The 24,248-nt window shown below is 34.8% G+C and overlaps 3 protein-coding genes across 3 annotated transcripts in view; 2 read left to right on the forward strand and 1 right to left on the reverse strand.

Moving 5' to 3' along the window:
* LOC145671756 (translocon-associated protein subunit gamma) overlaps window positions 1–7,567 on the reverse strand; it is a 35,381-nt gene extending 27,814 nt beyond the window's left edge. Inside the window, exon 1 of the mRNA XM_081740962.1 lies at window positions 7,340–7,567. Coding sequence (XP_081597088.1) covers window positions 7,340–7,469 — 130 coding nt within the window. The 5' untranslated portion in view covers window positions 7,470–7,567. The remainder of the gene's footprint in view (window positions 1–7,339) is intronic.
* Window positions 7,568–8,210: 643 nt separating this feature from the next.
* The window catches only part of Fbxl4 (F box and leucine-rich-repeat gene 4), a 70,668-nt gene continuing 54,630 nt past the window's right edge, over window positions 8,211–24,248 (forward strand). Inside the window, exon 1 of the mRNA XM_081740976.1 lies at window positions 8,211–8,416. Coding sequence (XP_081597102.1) covers window positions 8,222–8,416 — 195 coding nt within the window. The 5' untranslated portion in view covers window positions 8,211–8,221. The remainder of the gene's footprint in view (window positions 8,417–24,248) is intronic.
* Window positions 8,427–11,543, forward strand: LOC145671772 (methionine--tRNA ligase, mitochondrial-like). The gene has a single exon (XM_081740977.1). It carries the CDS (start codon window positions 8,938–8,940, stop codon window positions 10,588–10,590), a length of 1,653 nt encoding a protein of 550 aa, XP_081597103.1. The 5' UTR covers window positions 8,427–8,937; the 3' UTR covers window positions 10,591–11,543.

Here is a 24,248-nt window from a genome sequence, read left to right on the forward strand (position 1 = left end):
TTAACCACACAAATATCATGTCGGAAATTAAAAAAAAAAGAAAAAAAAGAAAGAAAGAAAGAAAAGAGAAATCTGTTTTTTTTTTCATGATTATGCCGGCTAGGCTAATGAAATGAAATCTTTACGAAGGAGACGGTAATGACCAGAAATGAACAGGGTGGGAAAAATCATAGATTTTTTTTAAAAAAAATCTCTTTTTTTATTTAAATTGACTTTTTTTATTTAAATCAAATCTTTCTTCTCGCGTAATACAAGTCACGAACTGAAGATAAAATATTACGAATTAATATCAAATGTTAATTATGCCATTTAAGAGAAAGTATTGGGCTTGAATTTTGAATTGATTGCCAGTCGTTAACTTATTTCAATTTTCAATAATGCAAGGATTCGGAAAAAAACGTCTTTTTCGGAGGGGGGCTCGGTTTTTTTCTGCTTTGCTTTTTTGGTTGGGAAACTTTGGGCTTTTTTCCAAATTCTGGTTTAAATTGATAAAGCAAGTTTTGTTTCGCTTCTCTACAATACAAAAACTCATTTAAGTAGTAGTAGATGCAGATAATAATACAAAATCTCGAAAATAAACATGAATTTCGAAAACATATTTCAATTTTAATTCTTAACACATTTTTATTAAGAATCCCCCCCCCCCCAAAAAAAAAATCCATGTATATAATAAGTTGCAGTTAAGTTTTAACTTTCATATCCATTATAAGCAATATTTTTATTGTGAATTAAAAATACAAAAACAAGGAAAAACTGTTACCTGACATACAGAATTTATTGTACTATGTGTATAAGTTCAAACAAATAACACATCGGAAAGACAATAATATATTTACTGAACAAACGCACAAAACAAATTTAAGTTTCGACGCCGTAGCCTCCTCAAAAATAACATGTTCTTCTCTTTGTTCATTACGTATATCAAGTGGTTCAAGTGGTACAACGTTGGCTTCGCATTCGGGAGGTCACGGGTTCGATTTCCGCTGCCGACCATCCTGGCTGGGGCTTTCCAGTGTTTCCCTCAGTCCTACCAGGCAAATGCCAGGTTAGTACCTACTAAAACAGGCCCTGGTCGATACCTTTCGAAATCTTTTCCATGTTGTTGTTAGATATCCAGTATAAAATAACCTCTGAGCTGCATCTGGTGATTGTTAAATAAATAAATAAATATCGTTCCCTCGTCAATCTGTTATAGTCTATAAGTTTATTATGTCTGACTTCCGAGACTTTCATAAACATTCGTACTAGAGTAACAATGAAAAATAATCATTGTTTTATTACAATTCAACGTATTACTTTAAAAGACTGAAAAAAATGCAATCTTTGTATGGGACGCTCAAAAATCACCTAATTTGTTAATGCGCCTCTTGCTTCCGCCTTTGCTACCCCTACAGAAACTTCTTTGAATGGAACATAAATGTTGAAAATGTATTTTCTATTCATTTATTTCATACGTAATAATTTGTTACCACCTATCAGGTGCTTCGGAACTGCAAAATCGGTAAAGTCCTAAATTCTGTAATGCACTCATTGTTCCTTAAACTTGTTTAGAGTCAGGAAAGTACTGAATTTTCTGTTCATGGATCATATGCGTAATACTTTCATCTGAGCGTTTGGTTTCCAAGGCTCTGGAATATATAACCACCATCACGGTTTACCCAGTCCTGAAGGTTTCTGAATTTTTAACAAGAATCAACATGTCAACATGTCATTACGGAACTTTCCCTTTAAAAAAAAATAAAAGAAAAACTACGAAATACATTTAAGCCAAGCACAACAAACATAAGTGAGTGGTTAGCTTTTCCGCTTCTATTGGGAAATCCGGAATTCAGTCCCGCATTCAACCATTCCGACAAAAGTTCTTAATTCAATCTGTGAATGTAAAGATAGTGCGTGTACTGTGATTCCTGGCTGATCTCATTTCTTATGTTTTAAATTGTTGTTATTACCAATTACCAGCAATGACGGATTTGCGAAAGCGGTTAGGGTGGGGGTGTCTTTCGACTGAAGCCTGTTCTCCGAAATTACGGAATTTCTAAAACAAACGAAATTTTAGTTTTGTCTTTACTCATAAACTTCAAGCTCCCCTCAAATTAAATTGAGGCATTTTTAGAAAATACTAACCATTAATAAGAAAGAAAAAAAAAAACCCTTCCAAAACACTTTTCTAAATCCGTACTGATTATTTGTATAAAATGGTATTCAAGGTTGCATACAGATGATTATTGCTACATCATTACACAGGTACAGTATAACAGAAATGTGGAAGTATGCTCTGACGGATATATTGAAAAACGCAAGTTTAACTATGTGCTAGAAATTATTAGCTCTAAGCTCTAAGAAATGAAACACGAATAACTAAAAATGAAATGACCTAAAGAAAAAATGTCGACAAATCAGAAGTTAAAATAAAGTTATATAGCCTCTAAAATTGCTCTCAAATACTACGTACTTAATGTTTAATTCATAAAACATGTGCTCCATCCATCATGATGGTGAATTCTAGAGGGAAATATGATATTTAGGTCATGAAATCTTGTTAACCTATACAGTATACTATAAGAAAGCTATTTAGATAAAAAAAAAAAAAAAAAAAAATCATGAAAATGGGAAAAGCCAAAAATTCCTGTTTTTTTTCCTAAAAAGCCTGCTTTTTATGTAAAAAAAAAAAAAAAATCAATTCAAAGAAGCCGGCTATTTTGCATCTCTAATTCCAAACAACAAACAACGTAAGCACTAAGGAAAAAGTACGGCAAGTTTATCAACATCATACTTTTTTTTTCCACAAAATTACTCATATTTGGCAGGGGCATACCTAAAAAGAATTGGAACTAACTTGCGGCATGAAATATATATAAAATAAGCAAATTTCACCTAAAGTTATAAGATCTAAAGAAGATTTAAGTTTCGGAGAAGGAATCGGACCCCTTTATAAATACACCCCTATTATCTGGGAATAGACAGACAGACAGACGCGCACACAAAAGAATTTTCGTCTTAAATGTCCATGGTGATTTTTCTCGTTGGAATAGTTAACGATTTAAAAACCTTATGTTACGAAGATAAGAAAGCAGAATTTCTCCGTTACCCCTTCAAAACGGGATTTTCCCTAATCATCCTCAGCATGAAACACTCGTTTTCATAGTGTGCTGTACATACATTTGCATCTTATTGTATTCTTCCATAATTGAAATAACACAACAGAGGCTGGATTTTACTTATTTTCACTTTAAATTCATTTAATTCGGAATTTGATTTAAATCAATCTACCCTGGAAATGAATGAAATGATGGAATGAAGAAAGTGAAATGAAATGGGAGAACCCCGAGAAAAATCACGCACACAATGTTTGTCCACCACAAAGCTCACTTGGCGCGAGCTGGGATCGAACCAAGGACATGCACCAGAGGTGAAGGTTCTAGCACTGATCCACCGCGGCTCCATGTCAGAAGTAAAAAGATTAATATCAACGTATGAAACCAATTATTTACTAAATTTTACAAGCTTTCATAAATTGTGAACATAACACGAAGTCAGGGCAATATTTGTATAAGGTTTAGTCACATGACCGCCACGTACAGACAGGTATAGGCGTAAGCAGTCTCCACAACAACTGTGTAAAATCATTAGCTTATGGTAAACGAAGCCAACAAGATAAAATCGTGGTTCTATTACAAAGTATGACAAATACGTTTTTTATCTTTTTTTTAATTTATAGTTCTTTTTAGGTTCAAACTGTTCCTTTCCTTTATAACTGGTTTTAGTTACCACGTAAGTTCCTTTGTAATTCGTTAATCAATTCATTTGTGCCTCATCTTTGTAGATCCTATAAAATGACTGGTTCTTTAAGTAATATTTAATAGTAATTTTTATTGGTATTTGTTTAGCAAAATGTGAAATAATCATAAGTAAATGTATTAGCTTAAAGCTGCTATTAATTATTTTTGCACGATGTATTCAATTAATACATAGATTTAAAAAAAAAAAAAAAAAAAAAAAAAAAATTGAAGCCAAAGGTTTAATTACTTGGCAAAACTATTATACTAGCAGACAGTTAAAGATACTTTTTTCCTGGAATCTGAAAAGTCCTCAAAACTCTCCCTGCTGTTCTTGGCGACATTTGTTAGAGATTTTTAATCCCTGTTACCCAAAAATCAACGTTGCCATATCCCTCTGTTGTCCCTTTCCTTTATCTTGCACATTTTTTTAATGCTGAATTTTGTTCAGTTTCAGTGGGCAAACTGCTACTTTGCTGTGTAATTTCGCTTGTGCTTGTGATTTTTATAAGCCGTATTCAGTTGTTGTGTTGCTCGTGGTGCTATTGGTTTTATTATTACTGATATTATTGGTTTTGTTGTTGTTCTTGTTGTTTTTCTCTAGTATAGTGCTATTTTATTCATGAATATATCTTTTTTTTTTTTTTAACAAAAGAGACACTGACCAAAGCTTAAAACCCACTTTATTTTAAATTATAATTTGTAACTGTTTCGGATATCTAGCATATCCTTCTTCAGACACGATCGAAATTAATGAAAATACAGACATATATATAAATGTTGTTATAACAGAGTTTAAATTATAATTTAAAATAAAGTTTTAAGCTTTGGCCAGTGTCTCTTTTGTTAAAACAATTAATCCAAAGCCATGAATAGTCTTACTATGAATATATCGTAAATATATAATGGCGAATTTATTCAGGCCATGGTTAATCGATAAACCTTTGAGCTCAGAACTGCTGAATGACGAAATACCTATTCCAAATGCTTCACAAGAGAGAACACTGAAAAGGAAAAGATTAGGAAGGGAGAGAAGTTACGGGAGCAGACATTACAATTCGTACAAAATGTTCAGAATTATCTTCGTAATATGTTACAGAATAACAATGGCACGTTGCAAAATAGGAATATTAATAAATTAGTGACTGAGGCAACAGATGTTAGGGATATTAATGCGAAGAGACTGTCTCATGTGGACTTACAAGTCTTGTTAGATCAGAAAGAAACTGTTTTTTTTGACAAAATTGACGATTTTTGCCGAGATTTATTGCGTCGTACTGTACAGGAATTTTATAATAAAGGTGAGGTGCCTACGAAAGAGAAACTGACCTATGCTATGAAACAAAGGACAAGTGGAACAGACAGAGTTTCCATACAGCAGTAAAACTTTAAGTAGACTTTTGCATAGCATGGAGTTTATCTACCAGGAGAGAATTTCAAGAAGTTATTTTATGGCGATTCCGATATCTGGAAAAAATCAGCAGCTTACACGTGAGAGCTACTGCGATATATATATATATTTAGATGAAATATAGTATGACACGAACACCTGTAAAATGAAAAGCTGAACCGACGACACAGAAAATTGTACAACAGCAACTTCAGATACGAAAGGTGAAAGAATTGTAATTTTGCACTGCGGAGGACGGTCTGGTTCTCTTAAAGACGCACTTTTACTAACACACTAATGGTCGATGCCCCTGCAGAATATCATGGAACAATGAATTCTAAAATGTTTGAAAATTGGTTTCCAAAGTGCGTTTTGATACGTTTAAAGGAACCAAGTGTAATAGTCATAGACAATGTCCTTTATCACTCACGAATTTTAGATTCTAGACCTAATTCATGACATAAAGTAACCTACACTAACCTAATCTGAACAGAAACTACGGAAATTGTAACATTTTTTAGAAAAAAATAGCTGGATCCCTTCTGCTAAACACTGTCCTTTTTCTCTGCACATTTTTCAATCTATGAATCCGTATAGTAAAACAAGTGTACCTCTCCGCGAAATAGTCCATCTGCCTCCACATACAGAGCAACTTACATCATCAAAAACACTCACCTAATACAATCACTTTCTTAACTTTTACTATTTCCCTTATGTGACATTCACTCATTCTTCCTCACAAACTTAAATAAATTCTCCAATTGACCCGGTAATTTCCTACAATTGGTCCGGTGATACAGTATTTAAAGCATTACGCTTTTAGCCAAAAACTAGGAGGATGACCAACCTCGGAATAAATGCCCTTTAGATATTAACAGCAAAATTACAGGCCTATGTTTAGCAGAAGGGGTCCAGTTCTTTTCCAAAAAAAATGTTACAATTTTGGTAATTTCTGTTCACATTCGGTTAGTTTAGGGTAGGGTTGCTTAGTTTAAGGTAGGTTAGGCTAGTTTAGGTTACGTTAGGTTAGTTTAGTTTATGTTATATTAGTGTAGGAGTCACGCATAATTTTCCAAAAAATGATACAATTTCGCTTATTTCTACTAATATTACGTTAGTGTAGGTTAGTTCAGGTTAGCTTACGTTAGTTTATGTTAGATTTGGTTACGTTATGTTACGTCTAGGTACTTGCATCACTCATTTCTCCTGTAAATTTTGTGTTTTTTACGTGCTTCTGGACCCCTTGTACTAAACATACCCCAAATTACAATTTATGTAACACTATTCTTAATCAGTGCCGAAATAATTGCATATATAGGATAACACGAAATTATCTCCAGGGCATATCAGCTTGCACGCACATTGGGAAAGGTTCTAGAACGCAGGTTCCCCTTCCGATTTAGCTGTAATAAAGACAGAAAACAACGTACCCTGCGGGGCTCTAACTCGCCTTCACTTGCTGACGCTCGCTCGGCAATACTATGTGAATTAAATATTAAACTTCAATACAGGGTAACAGTATACATGAGAACCCCTGATCTGCATTTTTTCTCTTCTATTACCACTTCTACATGAAATACCATAAATTTTCTACGTAGTGCAATAGTAAGAAGTATTCATGTGCACAAGACATGCGATATGCGTTAAATCTTCCCCCCCCCCCACACACACATAGTCATAGATAAAGTACAAGATCACTACACATGCAGATATAAAGTACAGGTACGTTCTATTTTTTATTTTCGTATCAGTCGATAAGTAAATAAAAGTCACTTTGTTACCCCCTTTGTAAGTTCGTACATACTCAATGAATAATCCCTAAAAGTATGAGCGTCCTGCTCCTTCGGGAACTGATGCAGCTTCATGTATACTATATCCCAATACAGAAAGAAACCAACCTAATTACTAATCTATTTGGGGGGACCTGCGTTCTAGAATCTTCCCCGCATATTATCAATCAGCACTAATTATTTAGACATGTGCCAAGGTAATAACACTCCAGAACGTCTTAAGTAGTTTCAAGCAAGAAACATGAAAGAAAAATGCTTTATTAATTTGACATTATTCTTCACCTGCACTAATAAGATAACTGTTTGTAAGGCTTTCCTGTTAAAGTTAAATTTTCTTCTATTAAAGAACATGAACACACCTTATCTAATCATGGCAAACTTACATATTGGAATGGCAGAAACAATAAATGCATTTCCATAAAATAGGGCAGACGATTTCGTAGATACATTTCTGCTAAAATCTTGGAGCAGAAGCTCTTCCTCCTTTGTAAATGCCTTCTGTTTACCAGACATTGTACTGAACGAGATTTAATATGAAAAAACTCCTGATAAACTAGTAGCTAAACAACTCTCATCACAACCACGTCGCTGAGGTTTCGCAGGTTGATCGTATTTTGTCTCCTGACGTGGAACAGTGAAACTTGACTACTGATCGTTCATCTCTTCATTGCCTCTCAAACTACAGAATGTATTTTCATTTATGCCCTCATTCCATAGTGGTTAGTATCAACACCATGCAAAATTTTCGTTTTAGTTTGGAATAATCGGCAGCAGTTATAATTTCATAGCGATTTTATAAGATATTATTGCATTTTTCGTTGCGTTACTATTCTCAAGTTTTTCAAAACCATTACAAAATGAGGTCTATTAAAAATGAATTTTACTTATACCTATAAATATTCAATTTTTATAGACAGGTGTACAAAAATAAAAGTTTATACTTTTCGTCATAAGATAGATTCTCAATTTTTGAACAGATTACAATAACATTGGTTTTCCAATATTTTACCTTCTTACTTTTTACTATGATCGGTTATCGTTGCCCATTTCCAACATTATGTAACACAACAGTGAAATTTTTCTTTTCCTTACAAATTTTCTTGGATAGACAAGATCAGCCAATAAAAATTAGTAAAAGCTCTCCTATCCTAAATATCTAATTGAAACATTTTGTTGTATGTTTGATGTAATTGTTTGGTCAAAGTGTTAACTTAGTTTCTGAATAAGGAACTTAATTAAATCGATAGTGTTTTGTCCTCGAAAACATGGAGGATGATGTTTGTAAATTTTATATGTCAAACAACAGCGATGTTGTGTTTATTGAGCAATTTGTGCTTGATGTAGTTGATTTTAGTTCTCAGTATGGAAGCGACGTCAGTATATCGTATACAGCATACAATATATCAGGAAAACCTAGTAAATTTCCATCGTACGGCGACTTTCCTCAAGCATTCGTGTTGGTAAGTCAGCTGATGCAATGTTTACGTACTTTATGTATTTTTATTGGTTGGGGGAACCTACAACATGGCGGCCAGATAAGTGCTAGGATTTTGTCCCCTATTTAATATACTTTTGTACTATTTATGTTCTTGACAGTGTGTATTTTGCTGTGAACTTTATAACATGAAGTGAAATCCATTCGGCGCCAGTTTTCTTTCTCAATTATAACATTACTGATTTTACAGTTTTAATTTACACGGCAAATACGGCCTCGTGTTCGTGCCTTTTAATATTCAATACAATTTGTGATTTTATAAGAAACTTAGTAATATAGTACTTTGACCACTGTGCTACGAATTTATATATAACTCCGTCAGTGGTGTGAAGAATGGACATTGATTTCTACTTAACATGGAAGGATGAAAGAAGAGGGAGCAGAGAGGTGGGGTAAAGTAAATATTTGAAGTTCATCCTACTTGTTTACTGAAGCCTAATTGAACTGAAAGACTTTGGCTGTGATTGTTATGAAACAACATTGATAATGTCTTCCGTGAGAAGTATTATTGGTAAATCTATGCGCTCTAGAAAATTTTCAAACATTTGCAATATTTCAAGTAGTGCGAAGGCAGAGAACAATTTCTTCGTGACTTCTCCAATATTTTACATAAATGCACAGCCTCACTTGGGTCACTTATACAGTGTCGTGATTGCTGATGCAGTGCAAAGATTTCAAAAAATAATGGGTTCAAAAAACTGTATTTTTAGTACGGGCACTGATGAACATGGAATGAAAATTCAACAGGCAGCCGCCGCAAATAAACAAGAACTTCAAGCATATTGTGGGAATATGTCAAAGATATTTATGTCTTTATTCGATAAGTGTGGTATTTCATATACAAAATTCGTTCGAACAACTGACGAACACCACAAGAAAGCAGTGCATAACTTTTGGATGACTCTTAAAGACAAGAATTGTATATATCGAGGAACTTACGCAGGATGGTATTGTATTCCTGAAGAATCTTTCTTAACTCAAAAACAAGTGATGGATGTAACTCAACAAGATGGCACGACAAGAAAAGTATCAATTGAGTCAGGGCATCCTGTAGAGTGGGTAAAGGAAGATAATTACATGTTCCGTTTAAAAGAGTTCCAAGGAGAGCTGTTGGACTGGCTTAAAGATGATGAGGTAATAAAGCCACGAAAATTTCATGATATTCTCAGAAAATGGATAGAAGAAGGACTTGAAGATATATCAGTTTCACGTTCAAGGGAAAGAATTCATTGGGGTATAGAAGTTCCAGATGATCCGTCTCAAACTATATATGTGTGGTTAGATGCATTAGTGAATTACCTAACAGTTGCTGGCTACGGCGAGGAACAATTTACATGGCCAGCTGATTTACATGTTATTGGAAAAGATATACTGAAGTTTCATGGTATCTATTGGCCAGCTTTTCTGATTGCTGCCGGTTTGGAACCTCCGAGAAGTATTTTAGTCCATTCGCACTGGACCGTAGATGGGTTGAAGATGTCTAAATCAAGAGGCAATGTGATCAATCCATTTGAGAAGATAGATCTATATGGAAGAAGTGGCCTACGCTATTTTTTGCTGAAAGAAGGCGTTCTACATAGTGATAGCAGTTACACTGATATAAAAATAGTTCGTCTCTTGAATGCCGAACTAGCGGATACACTTGGTAATCTTCTAAATCGATGTTGCGCTGTGTCTTTAAATCCCCAACAGAGATTTCCTCCTTTCAATCAAGAACATTTTCATTGTTACTGCCAGGAGCAAGCAAAAAATCTTATGTTGATTCTAGATGACCTACCAGAAATTGTTCGAGATCACTTTTTGGATTGTAACTTTTACAAAGGAATTAATGCGATCGTTGGTGCATTGCATGTAGCAAATAAGTTTTTTCAAGACGAACGACCGTGGGAGCTTAAGAACAGTAACAAGTGGGAACACTTAAATGTTATTCTAAATTTGACCTTGGAGACTCTTCGTGTTTGTGGCATCATGCTTCAACCAGTAATACCTGATATAGCAGATAATTTATTAAATAAATTGAACATTTCACCGCAGAAACGAATGTGGACACATATCAGGCCATTTAGTTGGGAACAAGAAACGGAAGAACATCAGATTAGTAATCATAAAGTGATTTTGTTCAAACGTCTGCAGTCATAAATTAAACACGGTGCATTCAAATAGTACTAAATTAGAATGGATCTTATAAACGTGTGTTAAAGAGGTGTTGTAGGTGATCAATGTAGTATCTCTTGCGTATTTAAGAGCATTTACTTTGCAAGTACTATATTTATTGACAAATCCATTGAGCTTTGGATTCAGCTAGATAAAGGTTTCCCGTGTAAATAGTTCTAAAAGTGTATGTAGTCTTTGTTGGAATACAATGGTATATGTATAGTGCAAGATTGACGGATGCATAATATATACAGGGTGACCCAAAAGTACCTATGCATCCTTACATTGATCAAGTATAACATTGTAGCTTATAGGTTTATTTGCTTTGGCTCTTCCGAGCTTAAGATATAAATAAAAACACATTAAGAACAAATAATAAAGAAACAAAGTCTACCTGATAGATAACCATAAAAAAAAGATATAAAATGCAATGAGCTGATCAGTACGGTACTGTATACCTACTTTTGGGCCAACCTATATATATATGTAATATACAAAATAGAGTCGTTTGTTGGCCATTCTCAATGTATTAGATATGATGATGTCATTCAAAACAAGATTGTTTTTCAAACTTCTGTGAATATGTAGTTTACATTGTGTACCATTCAAAAAGTGAATGTGGCTAATTCTTGAATGAATGTTTTAAATGGTCTTTAGAAAAAGCCAAATAGTGTTGCGAGTGGGGCGTTGACCTAGAGTCGTGACAACAATTAGGAAGCTACTTGGTTGAAAGAAGTGGCGGACTCGGGCGAAATAAAACCAGTAACAAATGGAACTTGTGTTGTGCTGATTCCATATTCCCCTGTTTAATATCTCCATGTGGTCAGCTCAAGCTTTTCGTACCATTACGAGCGGGTGCATAAATTACAACAGAGTAGTGTTGTAAAAAAACGGTTTTTTTTCTGTGAAGTTTTTTTTCAATAAAAAACATCGTTCTTTTTCATGTTTTTTTCAAATGTCTGTTTTTTTTTCTGGCAACTATTATTTATTGATTTACGTTGCAGATTATTGAAATAATCAACAGAACTTGAGTCGAAGCCCTCGTAACTTACAAATCTTTTGTTTCTTTATACGTATATACTAGCAAAATTGTGTGATTATTCCTTTCGGCCCCAGGTCATTTTTGGCGTTTTCCTACATTTCAAGTTAGTGACTTATTGCTCAAAAACCATTCATTCGATTGATATGGTTAAGGCCTTGCTTTTTAGAAAATAGATGTGACTATTTTTTGGTGTAAGTTGCATTGCAGTGTTGCCAATGGGTAGGAAATTATTGAGGGAAATGTAGGGGTGGAAATTTACAAAAAAATCCCTAACCGAATTTCATTTTTTTTTTTTTTTTTTTTTTTTTGTATCTAATACCACTCCTGCTATATGGGTTCAAATCACCAAAAAGAATCTTTGGTGTGTTGACAAGGTACAGTGAAATCCTGTAGTCGCTTGCTTCCATCCAAAGAGAGAAAGAAAAAATTGTGTCATACACATGAAATTTTGACACTTTTTACGCCTCACAAGCAAAAATCAAATATGCCGGGGCTACAACTTCTCTAATTATCCTATTGAAACTTTTTATGATGCGTTCTGTAGGGCAAAGAGGAAGCTTTCAGGTAGTGGTACGTTTGTTTCAATGTAGCCAGCAAGAGGGTAATATTAGAGGGGAAAAGGGAATTTTTTCCGAATTTTTCACCTAAAAGCGGGAATTAATTGTTTTGGCTGGAAACACTGCCATCAGACAGACGAAAACTATCTAATAATAAACCTTAGTACTCCAAGAATATATCCTACAAGTATCATGGCGATATATAACAAAGTAAGCATGAAATTTAAAAAAAATCTCATTCTACCTCAGAAATTCACCATTTTCTTACCACTTACAGAACATGGTTTATTATAAACCTCAACTGTACTTTCCCTAATTATTCTAGTGAAACTTTTTATGGTGCACTGCTTAGGCTAAGAATGAGGCTCTTAGACACTGCTACGTTTGTTCGAATGTAGCCAACAAGAAGGAAATAATAGAAATAAAAAAAGGATTTTTTCCAAAATTTGCCCCTAAAATCTGGAATTAAAATTTTCTGTATCTGGCAACACTGCTATCAGACACACACAAACTATCTTAAAATAAGATTTGGTATCCCTCTAATATATCCTACAAGTAGTATGACATCTAACAAAGTAAGCATGTCAATAAAAAATATCTCATTCTACCTTTAAAAAAATCACAGTTATCTTCCCAATTAGAGAACAAGGTGTACTGTAAACCTCAACTGTCCTTCCTCTAATTATCCTATTGAAACTTTCTATAGTGCGTTGTGTAGAGCAAAGACGAGACTTCCAGATACTGGTACATTTGGTCCAATATAGCCAACAAGAGGGAAATAATAGAGACAAAACAGATATTTTTTCCAAAATTTCCCCCTAAAATCTGGAATTAAAATTTTCTGTATCTGGTAATACTGCTACCAGACAGACGTAAACTATCTTAAATTAAACATTGGTACACCACTAATATATTCTACAAGTGTTATGACAATATTTAAGGAACAAAACTTGTAATTACCAAAAATATATTACGGTAAACAGAAAAGTAGGGAAAAAACTAGAAAAATCAAGTGTTAGAACCTAAATATGAATTCTTCGTGCGTTCCCTAATTATCCCATTGTAACGATCTGAACTTGCGTTTCTTAAGTAAGGACAAATGTTCGATTGGCGTAAGTTGACTTGCACTCGGACGTATAGGTACGGATTTATAAATAAAAAATTTCTAATTTTTGCCCAAATTTAGGAAACTTTTAATTTCCCTAATTGGCAACACTGCGCGCAGGCCCGTATCATCAGTTAGGTATCCATCCGAGGTATCTACTTGGCAAGTCTTAAGGAGGTCTTTCTACAACGAAGGAAGCTACAGGGAAAAAAGTAGTAAAGGAAATTTGTAATCAGAAAATTCTCGCATTTTTGACTGGGGTGAAATTTGAGAAGAAAATTCGACACCAGAAGAAAAAAATTAATATAATAAACTATAGTCCAACCATATTTTGCAAGAATAATATCCCGATATCTTAATTATTGTCCACACAGGAGTGGATTAAACAAATGCCACACCCGTGTGTGCCACTTTGGCCACCTGGGCCACTGAGTATAAATTTGATTACATTTTGTTTTACTACTAACTCGTGTTGTTGTTGTTGTTGACTAATAATACTATCGTAGTTGTAAACAATAACTTTATAAGGAAAATTTTCTCCTTTTGACATCTTAGTTCCAACACTGTTGATGAGAAATGCAGGGTGTTTCAAAATTAATTTTGGGGTTTTAAGTCTTCGTAGTACTTATTACATTTTACGTACAATTATAAACAATGCATCAAGTAAAAGAGCACCTCAAACAGTCTTTGCTACAAGTGTTCAATGTGAGATTCATTCGTCACACGGCACACATCTAGTCTATAGGCGAGAAAGGCCCATAAACTTTCCGCCATATGGCACAAAACACATTCAATTTAGGAGAGTCTCGTTTCAAGTGTACCATCTCCTGAGGATTTGCTGACGGCCAAATACAAACATTATGAGTGTTCACATTAGCTCTTAGGTGAAATGTCGATTTACCACTGAAGACGACACGATCCAGAAAATCTTCATTGTTATGCAGCAATATTTCACTTGCGAAATTGGCATGTAAACCGTAGTCTGTAGACTTTAGACCTGTAGCAACTGCAAACGATAAGGATGTAGTTGCAAGCGTCTCCTTAATATTCTTCACACAGACCGTTGCACTGTACAGATTCAGTCTTTATTAAAACACAAAAAACTTTCTGCTCTCCAGTTTACATCTTTGCTGCTTGCTGTTTCTAACGGCAGACAGAAGAAACAAATCATGTGCATGCGTGCGTACAAAACTGTTTGAGTTGCTCTTTCATTTTATATAATATTTATAATTGTAAGTTAATTGTAATAGATACTACAAAGTTTCAAACCCCTAATATTAATTTTGAAACATCCTGCATTGCTTCAATTTGAGTCATCCTATATTCGTGTCTTTTATATACATATCATCAGGGCCGGTCCTAGTCAATTTGTCGCCCCATGCAATGGCATAATTTGCCGCCTCCCCCTTTCTCCAGAAAGAACAAATCTTAAAAGTCATGATTTTAAGTATGCTACTCCAGCATGAACAACAAAGGTGAGGGTAAGTGCAGTTGCACTCAGAAAGGCTTAACCCTTATCCGGGCAAGACATTTTTGTAACGTAAACGGGCAACCGGGGCCTGTGAGGCCCAGTATATATTTTAAGTGCAGAATACACAAAATCAATGCCTATTGTCACTTACTGTTCAGACTAGTCTAGAATGTACCGGTATATATTTTTGTCAAGTAGCGAAACTTCGTGTCACGCTTTTGTAAGCCGACCAAGCAGAATAACAAATCCGGTCCAGACATTTTTGTAACGTAAACGGGCAACCGGGGCCTGTCAGGCCCAGTATATATTTTAAGTGCAGAACACTCGAAATTCAATGTCTGTTGCCGCATACTGTTCCGACTAAAGGTTACAATAGTCACGTGTTCAATATATAATTATGTGACAATTTGATCTAATATTTGACAGGAATTTCACTAAAGTTATACGGGGCCTCCTAGGCGCCGGTTGCCCGGTTACGTCAGGAAAAGATTTTCAAATTAAAAAAAAAAAAAAAAAAAGCTTTACCAACTCGATATGTTCATGATTTTAACTTCGACGAAAGATAGAAGAATTCAGTATTTTATGTCTTCTAAATATGTATGGTTATTGAGAAATTTTAGAAAAATGAAGCTACTGGGCCTGGGAGGCCCCGGTTGCCCGGATAAGGGTTAAATACTCACTAAAAATGCAATCCCGTTGTGTGTGTGTGTTTTTTAAATATTAATCTATTGCGTTAATGAAAGATAAAGCAAACACACCTGCAGAGGATAGATGGTAATCCTTTTTATAGAATTCACTATCGAGCTTCAATCTCAATGTATCAGTTTGCAATTCCAGTGCAACTAGTTCTTTTATCTTTATTTCTTGATTTCTCTTCTATATCTGTTAACATTTTCTAAAAAACTTGTTTCTATCTTCAATGATAAGGAACTTGTTTCTGACAAAAACAAGACTAGTTGTCATATCAAAGCTGTGATAACTTACTAAATGGAACAGATATTCACTACTATTCGAGAATTGAATTCTTGCATTTGGCAACAATCAAGCAATTTGTGCTCGGATTTATTCGACTATTTGCTTTAGCATTGTCCATGTGGCCTTAAACTAATGTATCCTAAACATAATTTATGAATGTAGTATTCAAATAGAGGGTCAGCTTAGTAAATGTAACTACCATCATCATAAAGTCTGTTTCCAACAAGAAATATTTAATTTAAATAATATACTTATGACAGATTTTGCCGGACCATCCAAACTTGCCACTCCATGCAAATGCACGTTTTGCATATATGGTAGAGCCGGCTCTGCATATCATATATATCTAGTCGACAAATTATTTATATATGACATTTAGAAAAATACTATTAGGCAAATTAGTATTAGTTTTTATCTTTAGACAAGTTATATGAATTTTATACTGTTCGTGACATTATTTTCGTACTTATTAAAGACCTGCTTTCACGAAAAAACAAAATTTCATTTCTACTTTTATTTCTTAGTTGATATTGATGAAAACTGCTGAAACCCGAATTGTTAATAGGTATGGTATTCATGTAAATTGTAAAATATTTGTAGCGTATCAGTATCTATCGTTTAATTTATGTTGCATTTTACGGTGATTATACCTACATAAAAATATTTAATACTTAAATAGACGTAAGATGCATTAGAAATGACTATTTGAAAAAAAACGAAATTTAGAAAAAAAACGAGAGGCAATGTTTTTTTTTTCTAAAAAAAACGTACATTTCTGAAAAAAAACGAACGGTTTTTTTTCTATTTACAACACTACAACAGAGACCAGTTTTTCTCCATCTTTCGTGAGTCTGGTCCTCTATATCGTAGAATACATGGGGTGTATCACGACCAGGTAGCTTCAGGCAATAAATTTTGTAAATCCTTAGATTAAAAATAACATAATCTTTAACCTTGCAGCCGAAAAGTAAGGTTGTTTCACGCTAGTTTTCTATTGTTAACATTTGATAAAAATATTTGCAGTTTTGATAGGATGATGATAAAGTACGGATAGACTTTGAGTAGAGAACAGGCCATTAGGTTTTTTGAAAATACAAAATATAGGTAAAAGTAAGAAAACACTGATATTTTTTTTCAATATAAGTACGAAGGTCAGAAAATATTAAAGGTTGACTATCATACTAACCACAAGATAGAGACGGTACAAACCGTGGAAACCGAAGCAAAAGAGCCAGATTGCTCTGTTGGGTAGAAAATTCTTTAAAAAAAAAAAAAAAAAAAAAAAAAATGTTAGTTGCACTCTTTAAAAGAGAGTGTCTCACAGATAGAGTGATTTATATATATCTGGATTTCTTTTGTAATTTAACTTAATAATTTATTTCTTAGTGGCCAGATTAGTGTTAGTTTTTCGTTAATACAGTTTAAGTGTGAATCCTGCAATTTGATAATGTGTTTGATTCTAAGCGAAGATTTTATGTAGTTAAATTATTGTTTGAAAATAATACTACCAAGATTCGCAAGAAAAAACTTTTTGGTTTAAATAATTTGCTCTATGTGTTTATATTACATATGGACAGAAGTATGTTTGTTTCGCCTTAGTGTTGTTATGCAACAACGAAGTTATGCTGGAAGGGGTCACATAAGGCGGAATCCAAAGCGCTTCTCGGCTTACATCCGAGAGAAACTGTCCTTTATTTGGACTCGAAACCGGGACTAATTGGCCCCAAATGCGATGAGTGTGCAGACTCACTCAAGAAGGATTCCTGGTAAAAATATTCTACTGATCTTAACATACCTGTTAATATAATTGTCAGGTGTCATTTCAGAAGGACAAGAAGATAAACAGTTGCATAAGTGAAATCATTATACAGAATTATATATATGTAAATCGAGAAACTCCCTCCTTAGCCATCGGGAAAATCATGTTATTTAAATGCACACCAATAACGGGAAAATCCCGTTATTGGTTTGCATGTAAAATTTTAAGATCAGCGTATCATCATCAGTACCGAGGTTATCAAGGGGAAGACTTTCGTTTAAAGTGACATCCGAACCGCTACTTGGTTTACACTAGGGATGGCCGTAACCGGTTCCTGGTGGAACCGTTTTTCAGTTCTGAACGGGTCCGGTTCTGAAAACTGGATCTCCAAAAACCGGTTCCGTCGAAACTTTGTGGCCATCCCTACGCTAAACCCGAGCTGCTGGCAGGCTGTGAACAGTGTGCTAGATGAAATAATGGAAGCGACAGGCAGGCGGCTTCTGCTTGTCTCATTTGGCTGAACAAACTGGTTAACTGGCAAACTCATTTGGCTAAACACACACTGGTGGATGAAATTTTTTTTTTTCTGGGAGCACAAGCTGGTCTGTGCGGGGAGGGCTCAAGCGCGGGGTCCTCTCTGCAATGTTTTGAAGGTGAAGTTTGTGCCTCCTTTACGGTCTTTGGGGGGCTTTTGGATCCAGATCTGGAGCCGGAACAGGGACTTTGTGACCATCCCTAGTTTACACTTAAAAGAAGAATTGTGGTTCGACCGAGAGTTGGAACATGGGACGCCTTGATTAAGAGGTGAAAAGCAGATAAAACTAATGCAGATGGTTTGATATGTGGAAACGTCAGAATGATGTTCACACGACTTAAAGCATTTTACATTTTTTTTTTAATTTTATTTATTTATTTATTTTTGTTTAAACCAGTTTTTTCGTAAAAAAAAAAAAAAAAACAGCTGGTTTAAACCAGTCAACCCTGAATACTACTGAGATTATTGAGCTGAGCGAAGCGAAGCTCTTATACTCGGGTTAGCCGTTTGGTTGTCCGCGAACTCCTCCTAGACCGTTTGGCCGATCTCAACCAAACTTAGCACGCTGATAGAGTATGTCGTGCTGAGTGACAACATAGGTCGAAATCAAAAATCCGATGTACCATCGAGGAATAATCACCAAAAAACGCTTCCTCCTAGACCGTTTGGCCGATCTCAACCAAACTTAGCACGCTGATAGAGTATGTCGTGCTGAGTGACAACATAGGTCGAAATCAAAAATCCGATGTACCATCGAGGAATAATCACCGAAAAACGCTTCCTGATTACATAGTTTAAGCTCGCTCAGCTCATTTCATTGCAATCGGGTATATCCATTGCATTCCTAGTTTAGTTTTTCGTTCTTACAGTCAAATGTATTTGATTTATATCTGTGCACGATAAAGAGTGTCCGTCAATTTATTGATAGCTTAAGGGACCATTCATTTCCTGTTTTAGCTATCAATCATTTATCAACGTACTAATACCGGTACAGCATTTTTTTAATAAAATAAGTAAAGTGTTTTATAATCAATTAAATTAGGAAAACACAACATAAAATAAAAATTAAGGAACAAGGAAAAGATTCCAACGAAGAAAGCTTAGCAATATCAGGCTTCGGTAAATGAATTGTTATTGTGCATATTAAATATTGACTAAATTTGTACTTGCCAAAAGCACTCAAAAATAGTTGTACCGTAAAAGTTGTTTTTTAAAGGAATAGAATTTAAGCAATCGTTCTCCACGTACTGAAAATAATAATGACACCCAAGATTTAAGGATAGAAAACTTGTCGCTCAGAATGTACCAAGGATTTTATGGTAACACAAGTATAACAAATGATACTTCAAACCCCCATAGTCGAACATGCCGTGATCTGCGATGTGATCGCAAAAAATTTGCCGCACCTGTGCAGAAAAATTGTCAGAGGAAAAAAAAATAGCCAACAGAAAAGTGTAAAAACATGCCTGCTATGTGTAAATGTCTTAAATGCACGGATGACTCACATAAATATAGTTCGAACTGTTTTTTACGTTGCGTAAAGCGTATTTTTAACAATCACAAGTGTTGCTTCGGCAGAATTTTTTTGCGAAATTCCTGTAGAAGATTTTTGACTTACATAAGCTTATTGCACAAAGACAAAAAAACTTCTGCCATCGGGTTTCAAATTAGTAACTATCTGGTTCATCATATCTTTGCCTTAGTATCTTAAGATAGAATTAAAACCACCTCTGAACAAAACAACGTTCTACTAAAATAATTTTCGTGAACTAGTTTCGTCAACTATCTATACCTCTTGGTGTAATCAAAGTAGCTACTTCCTCTGCTACCGCGGTGGCTTAGTGGTAGAGCATTCACCTTTGGTGCATGGGTCCTTGGTTCGATCCCAGCTCGCGCCAAGTTAGCTTTGTGATGGACAAACACCGTGTGCGTGGATTTTCTCGGGGTTCTGTTTCCTCCCACTTTCTTCATTCCACCATTTCATTCATTCCTAATCATCATTGTCTCCTTTAGCTTAGTCGACATAACCCCGGAATGTAAAAGCTTTCATTTTCTGCTACAAGTACTGTGTCTGATGATTCCAAGAGGTATAGATAGATGGCGAAACTGGTACACACAAAATCTTTTAGTGATACTTGTTCAGAGGTCGTTTTAATTTTACTTCAAATCAGTGTTCATCAATTATTAATCCGCCAGCATTACGAGATACAGGTTCATACACATGATATAGGAGTTGTAGAGGTGCAAGAGGAAGTTCGTTGAAACATTAAGCATCCGTTTTTTCTTCGGATTGAAGGTAATGGTGAGACTTAAGAGTTAAGGAAGAAGCTTTAAATTTGTGGGTCAGAAGGTGTAAAGGTTTCAAGACACTTTTAAATTTTGTCATTTTTCTTTGTCCGTCTATGTTTGTTAGTAAAGGGGAATATTAAACATAAGTGTAACAGTTGAGATTTTAGGTTAAAATATTTCATTAATTATTAATCGCCAGAGTTGCAGGATATAGGTAAGTTAATAGGAATGAGATAGAAATGTTCAAGAATTTCGTTAGAACAATACTACTGGAAGTGCATAAGTTTTTGTAGGTAGGAAGCGTTAATGTATTATGTATAGCGTTATGTATTATGTCTTCTGAAAAGATACACCCTGAGAATGGTAGTAACCTTTTACCAAAATATTCAAAGTAAAAATATATTCCGGATATTTTTTATAAATGCAATTTTAGTCAGTATCAGACTTGCCTAGAGCTTTTCTATTTAAAGTGTGCCCTCGGAAAATATGTGAAACATACTTCGGCCCCACTTTCACCGTCCTCTTATCGAGGATACTTTTTTTTGGGGGGGGGGAGGAAGACAAAAATAACTTCGGCTGTGTTGTCAATTTGTTATTCAGTCGTTTGGTCGTGACGAGTGAAGATCGTAGGCTACTTAGAATGGCTAACAAGACAGTGCACAACGAAGTCTGTGAAATAATTCATTGTGGTAATCCTGTTCTCATCCAACTGTTGAAGGGGGGCGCGGTGGCTCAGTGATAGAGCGTTCACCTCCGGTGCTTGGGGTCCCTGGTTCGATCCCAGCTCGCGCCGTGTGGACTTTGTGGTTGACAAATAGCGTGCTCGTGGGTTTCCTCGGGGTTCTCCCGTTTCCTCGCACTTTTTTCATTCCACCATTTCACTCATTTCTCATCTTCACCGTTTCCTTTAGCCTAACCGGCATAACCGTAGGACGTAAAACTTAAAGATTTCATTTCATTTTTTTCAACTATTGAATGATCTCGGCCACAGCAACTTGTTCCACCTCTTTCGAGGGAAGTACCGGGAAACACACACCGACAGCAGCGCCAGAAGGGGCACATTTGAAATAGAAATGTTCTTGTCGTATATTAGGATGCATACCTATTCACAAACGCAAGACTCATCTTACGCATTCATTAACTAAATTATTAGCATGCTGTTTCAAAGGCTTGTTCCCTCCTTCGTCGGTGTAATAAAAACTTCCGGTGCTATATGTATTACACACTGAAGAATCTTCTTAGTTGCATTTTTTTCTGCGACACCAAGGAAGGAGGAAGTTATCTTTTGAAACAATATGATAATATATTAGTCAACGGATACGTAAGGTGAGTCCTCTTTTTGCGAAAAGTAGACATATTTCAATAATATGTATTTCAACATGAACAAAATACAAACAGTATTGACATGTTTCATAAATCATTACCGCATGTTGAAAGGGTGATTTTTTTTTTTTTTAACGTCTCTCTGCTATACCTGTAGGCTAAAGGAGTTGAATGATTAATCGAAAGTGAATGATTGTAAAATTAAATTACTTGTGCTCTCGCACCGGGAATCGAACCATGGCTGCGTTCACCAAAGGCACACGTGCTAGCTACTAGACCAGCGGAGAGGACTGTTATAGACATAAACTAAGAAAATAGTAATTACAAAACTCTCAAACTTCCGTACCGTGCAAATATCGGCAGAGGGACAATGTTTAAAATACTCTTCAGTTCTACCAGATTAACAATATTGCCAAACCAACGTAAAGATTTTTTTTTTTTTTTTAATGGCACTACGTTAGGTTATTATATATTTCAAATCTACATGTAAAACGAAAACTTACAATTATGGAGTGTTTGCAAACTAAGAACGCTATACTATAACAAACATCGAAGAAGAACAATCAAAGTTTGATGGGTTTTACAGCATTATTTGCGCAAGTAACACGAACGGGATATCGCATGTCCGAAGTACATTAGTAACGAATACTACGGTCAACATATGACGTATTTCAAAAAAGTTGAAACAAAGTGACAAGAAATTGAAAACATGACTTTTTTTCGGAGGACTTCATTTCATAAAAAGTATCACATTCAGTTATTGAGATAGTTTTCAATAGACATAACGCCGTTCAAACCATTCCGGATATATATGAGAAAAAAAAAATTGTTAAATTTGAAATATTGCTTAAAATAGTGTATTTGTAGGAACTTTTTAAAACACTTTTTGATTCACTGTGCTTTTATGACATTATAATAATACTTTTTAGTAGATGTAATTAGAACAGGTTCTCAGAATTCCATAATTTTAAGCAATATTGGAAATTTTATCACTACTTACCGCATCTCCAGAACGGCTTGTTAGATCAAGTTGCTGTAAACGGTTTCATGATCTTCATTATCTATGTAATTGGACGAGGTAATCTAATCAGTTTTTTCGAAATAAAGACTTTTGGGGCAAATCCCACATCAATTTACGAGAAACCAATTTCTTTCAATCATCGTAACCAACAGAACAAAGAAGTCTTTTTATTTCAATTCTATTTTCATAGCACCAGGTGTGACCAAGACAGACATACACCAGTCCACAGTCCACACTATTGCTAATCACAGTTTATTTGAACTAAAGCACTCTTATAAAGACCGGGACAGGATTAAAGGACTTTTTTCCCCAACCACTGCTATCCTTTTCACACCCCCAACCCTCGGTTAGTTCTCGCGAGCATGTAAGCTGTCACTGTTCTCAGTGTTGTCGTACCTTGGATCCACTTGTGTAGTTAAAGCTCGACGGAAATAAGGAAAGAGCTTTCCTTCTTATTTTCAGTTAACAACAACAACAACAACAAAAATTTCAATTAGGAAAAAGGAAAGAAGATAAAGAATTGAGGCAACATTGGTTTTCAACCAGAAGGGATCATATATCTTTACTACGTGTCTCAAAGACTAGTAGGGAAAGGTTTAGAGGCGTGAACAGAGTTTTTAGAATTCCTAATAATAATAAAAAAAAAAAAAAAAAAAAAAAAAAAAACTATATTCATGTCCCAAAGTATATGTATGGTATTTATAAATACTTAGTGAGTTTTTGAACATTGTCATTTAGTTAGTAATTATTTACATGATTGAGAAATTGAAATCTGCAATTCTCTCACGAATCATAATGCTCCGATAAGAGAATTAATGTTGCTGGAACTAAATATTTTACTTAGAACATACTTTCTATATATTTTATATGTACAATTGCGTTTGCTCATATTGAGTGTTTGAACAAACTACTGTCAACTCTTTGGAATTTTCTCTGTTGAAAGAACAACACTTTAGCCACCCTGAGAAACTACGTTGATAACGAACAATGTGCACTTACAGACTTACATATATATATATATATATATGACTGTGTGTCTTGGTCACATCTGGTGCTATGAAAATAGAATTGAAATGAAAGAATGCTTTGTTCTGTTGAAGGAAATTAAATTAGTTTCTCATCAACATTCAGCAGCATAAAGAAAGTCCCTTTTTTTTCTATCTAGAGCATAAAAATTTATTAAGGTCGATTTTTTCTTCAATTGCCTTGTATATCCAGGGACGTAAGAGTACATATAACCGGGAACTGGTTATAATTGTTTTAATATTTAAACAAGCAGATTATCAAGTCTTATTGGAATCTTGAACCTTTGCACCAAAAGTACAAAATGTGTTTATAAAGTGATTGATCTTCATATCATTGACTTAACCTGATGAACAAGGCAACAAAGTAACTATTCGAAACAGTATAAGAATACTCTTACAGTCGCAGTCAATGAAATAGGTATTTTATTTGTCCTTTTAATAATTGTTCAGAAAGCAAGTTATCAGTTGGCTTTCAGTGGTAGTGCCAGATTTTTTGAATGTTCGTTTATTCTCTTTTTAGCAAAGACAACCAATAGGACGG

Source organism: Thermobia domestica, chromosome 15 (genome assembly GCF_964235325.1).
Source record: "Thermobia domestica chromosome 15, izTheDome1.hap1.1, whole genome shotgun sequence".
Taxonomy (NCBI): domain Eukaryota; kingdom Metazoa; phylum Arthropoda; class Insecta; order Zygentoma; family Lepismatidae; genus Thermobia; species Thermobia domestica.

Coding starts and splice junctions, on each gene's coding strand:
- LOC145671772 (XM_081740977.1), top strand. CDS start 8,938: ATGTCTTCCGTGAGAAGTATTATTGGTAAATCTATGCGCTCTAGAAAA.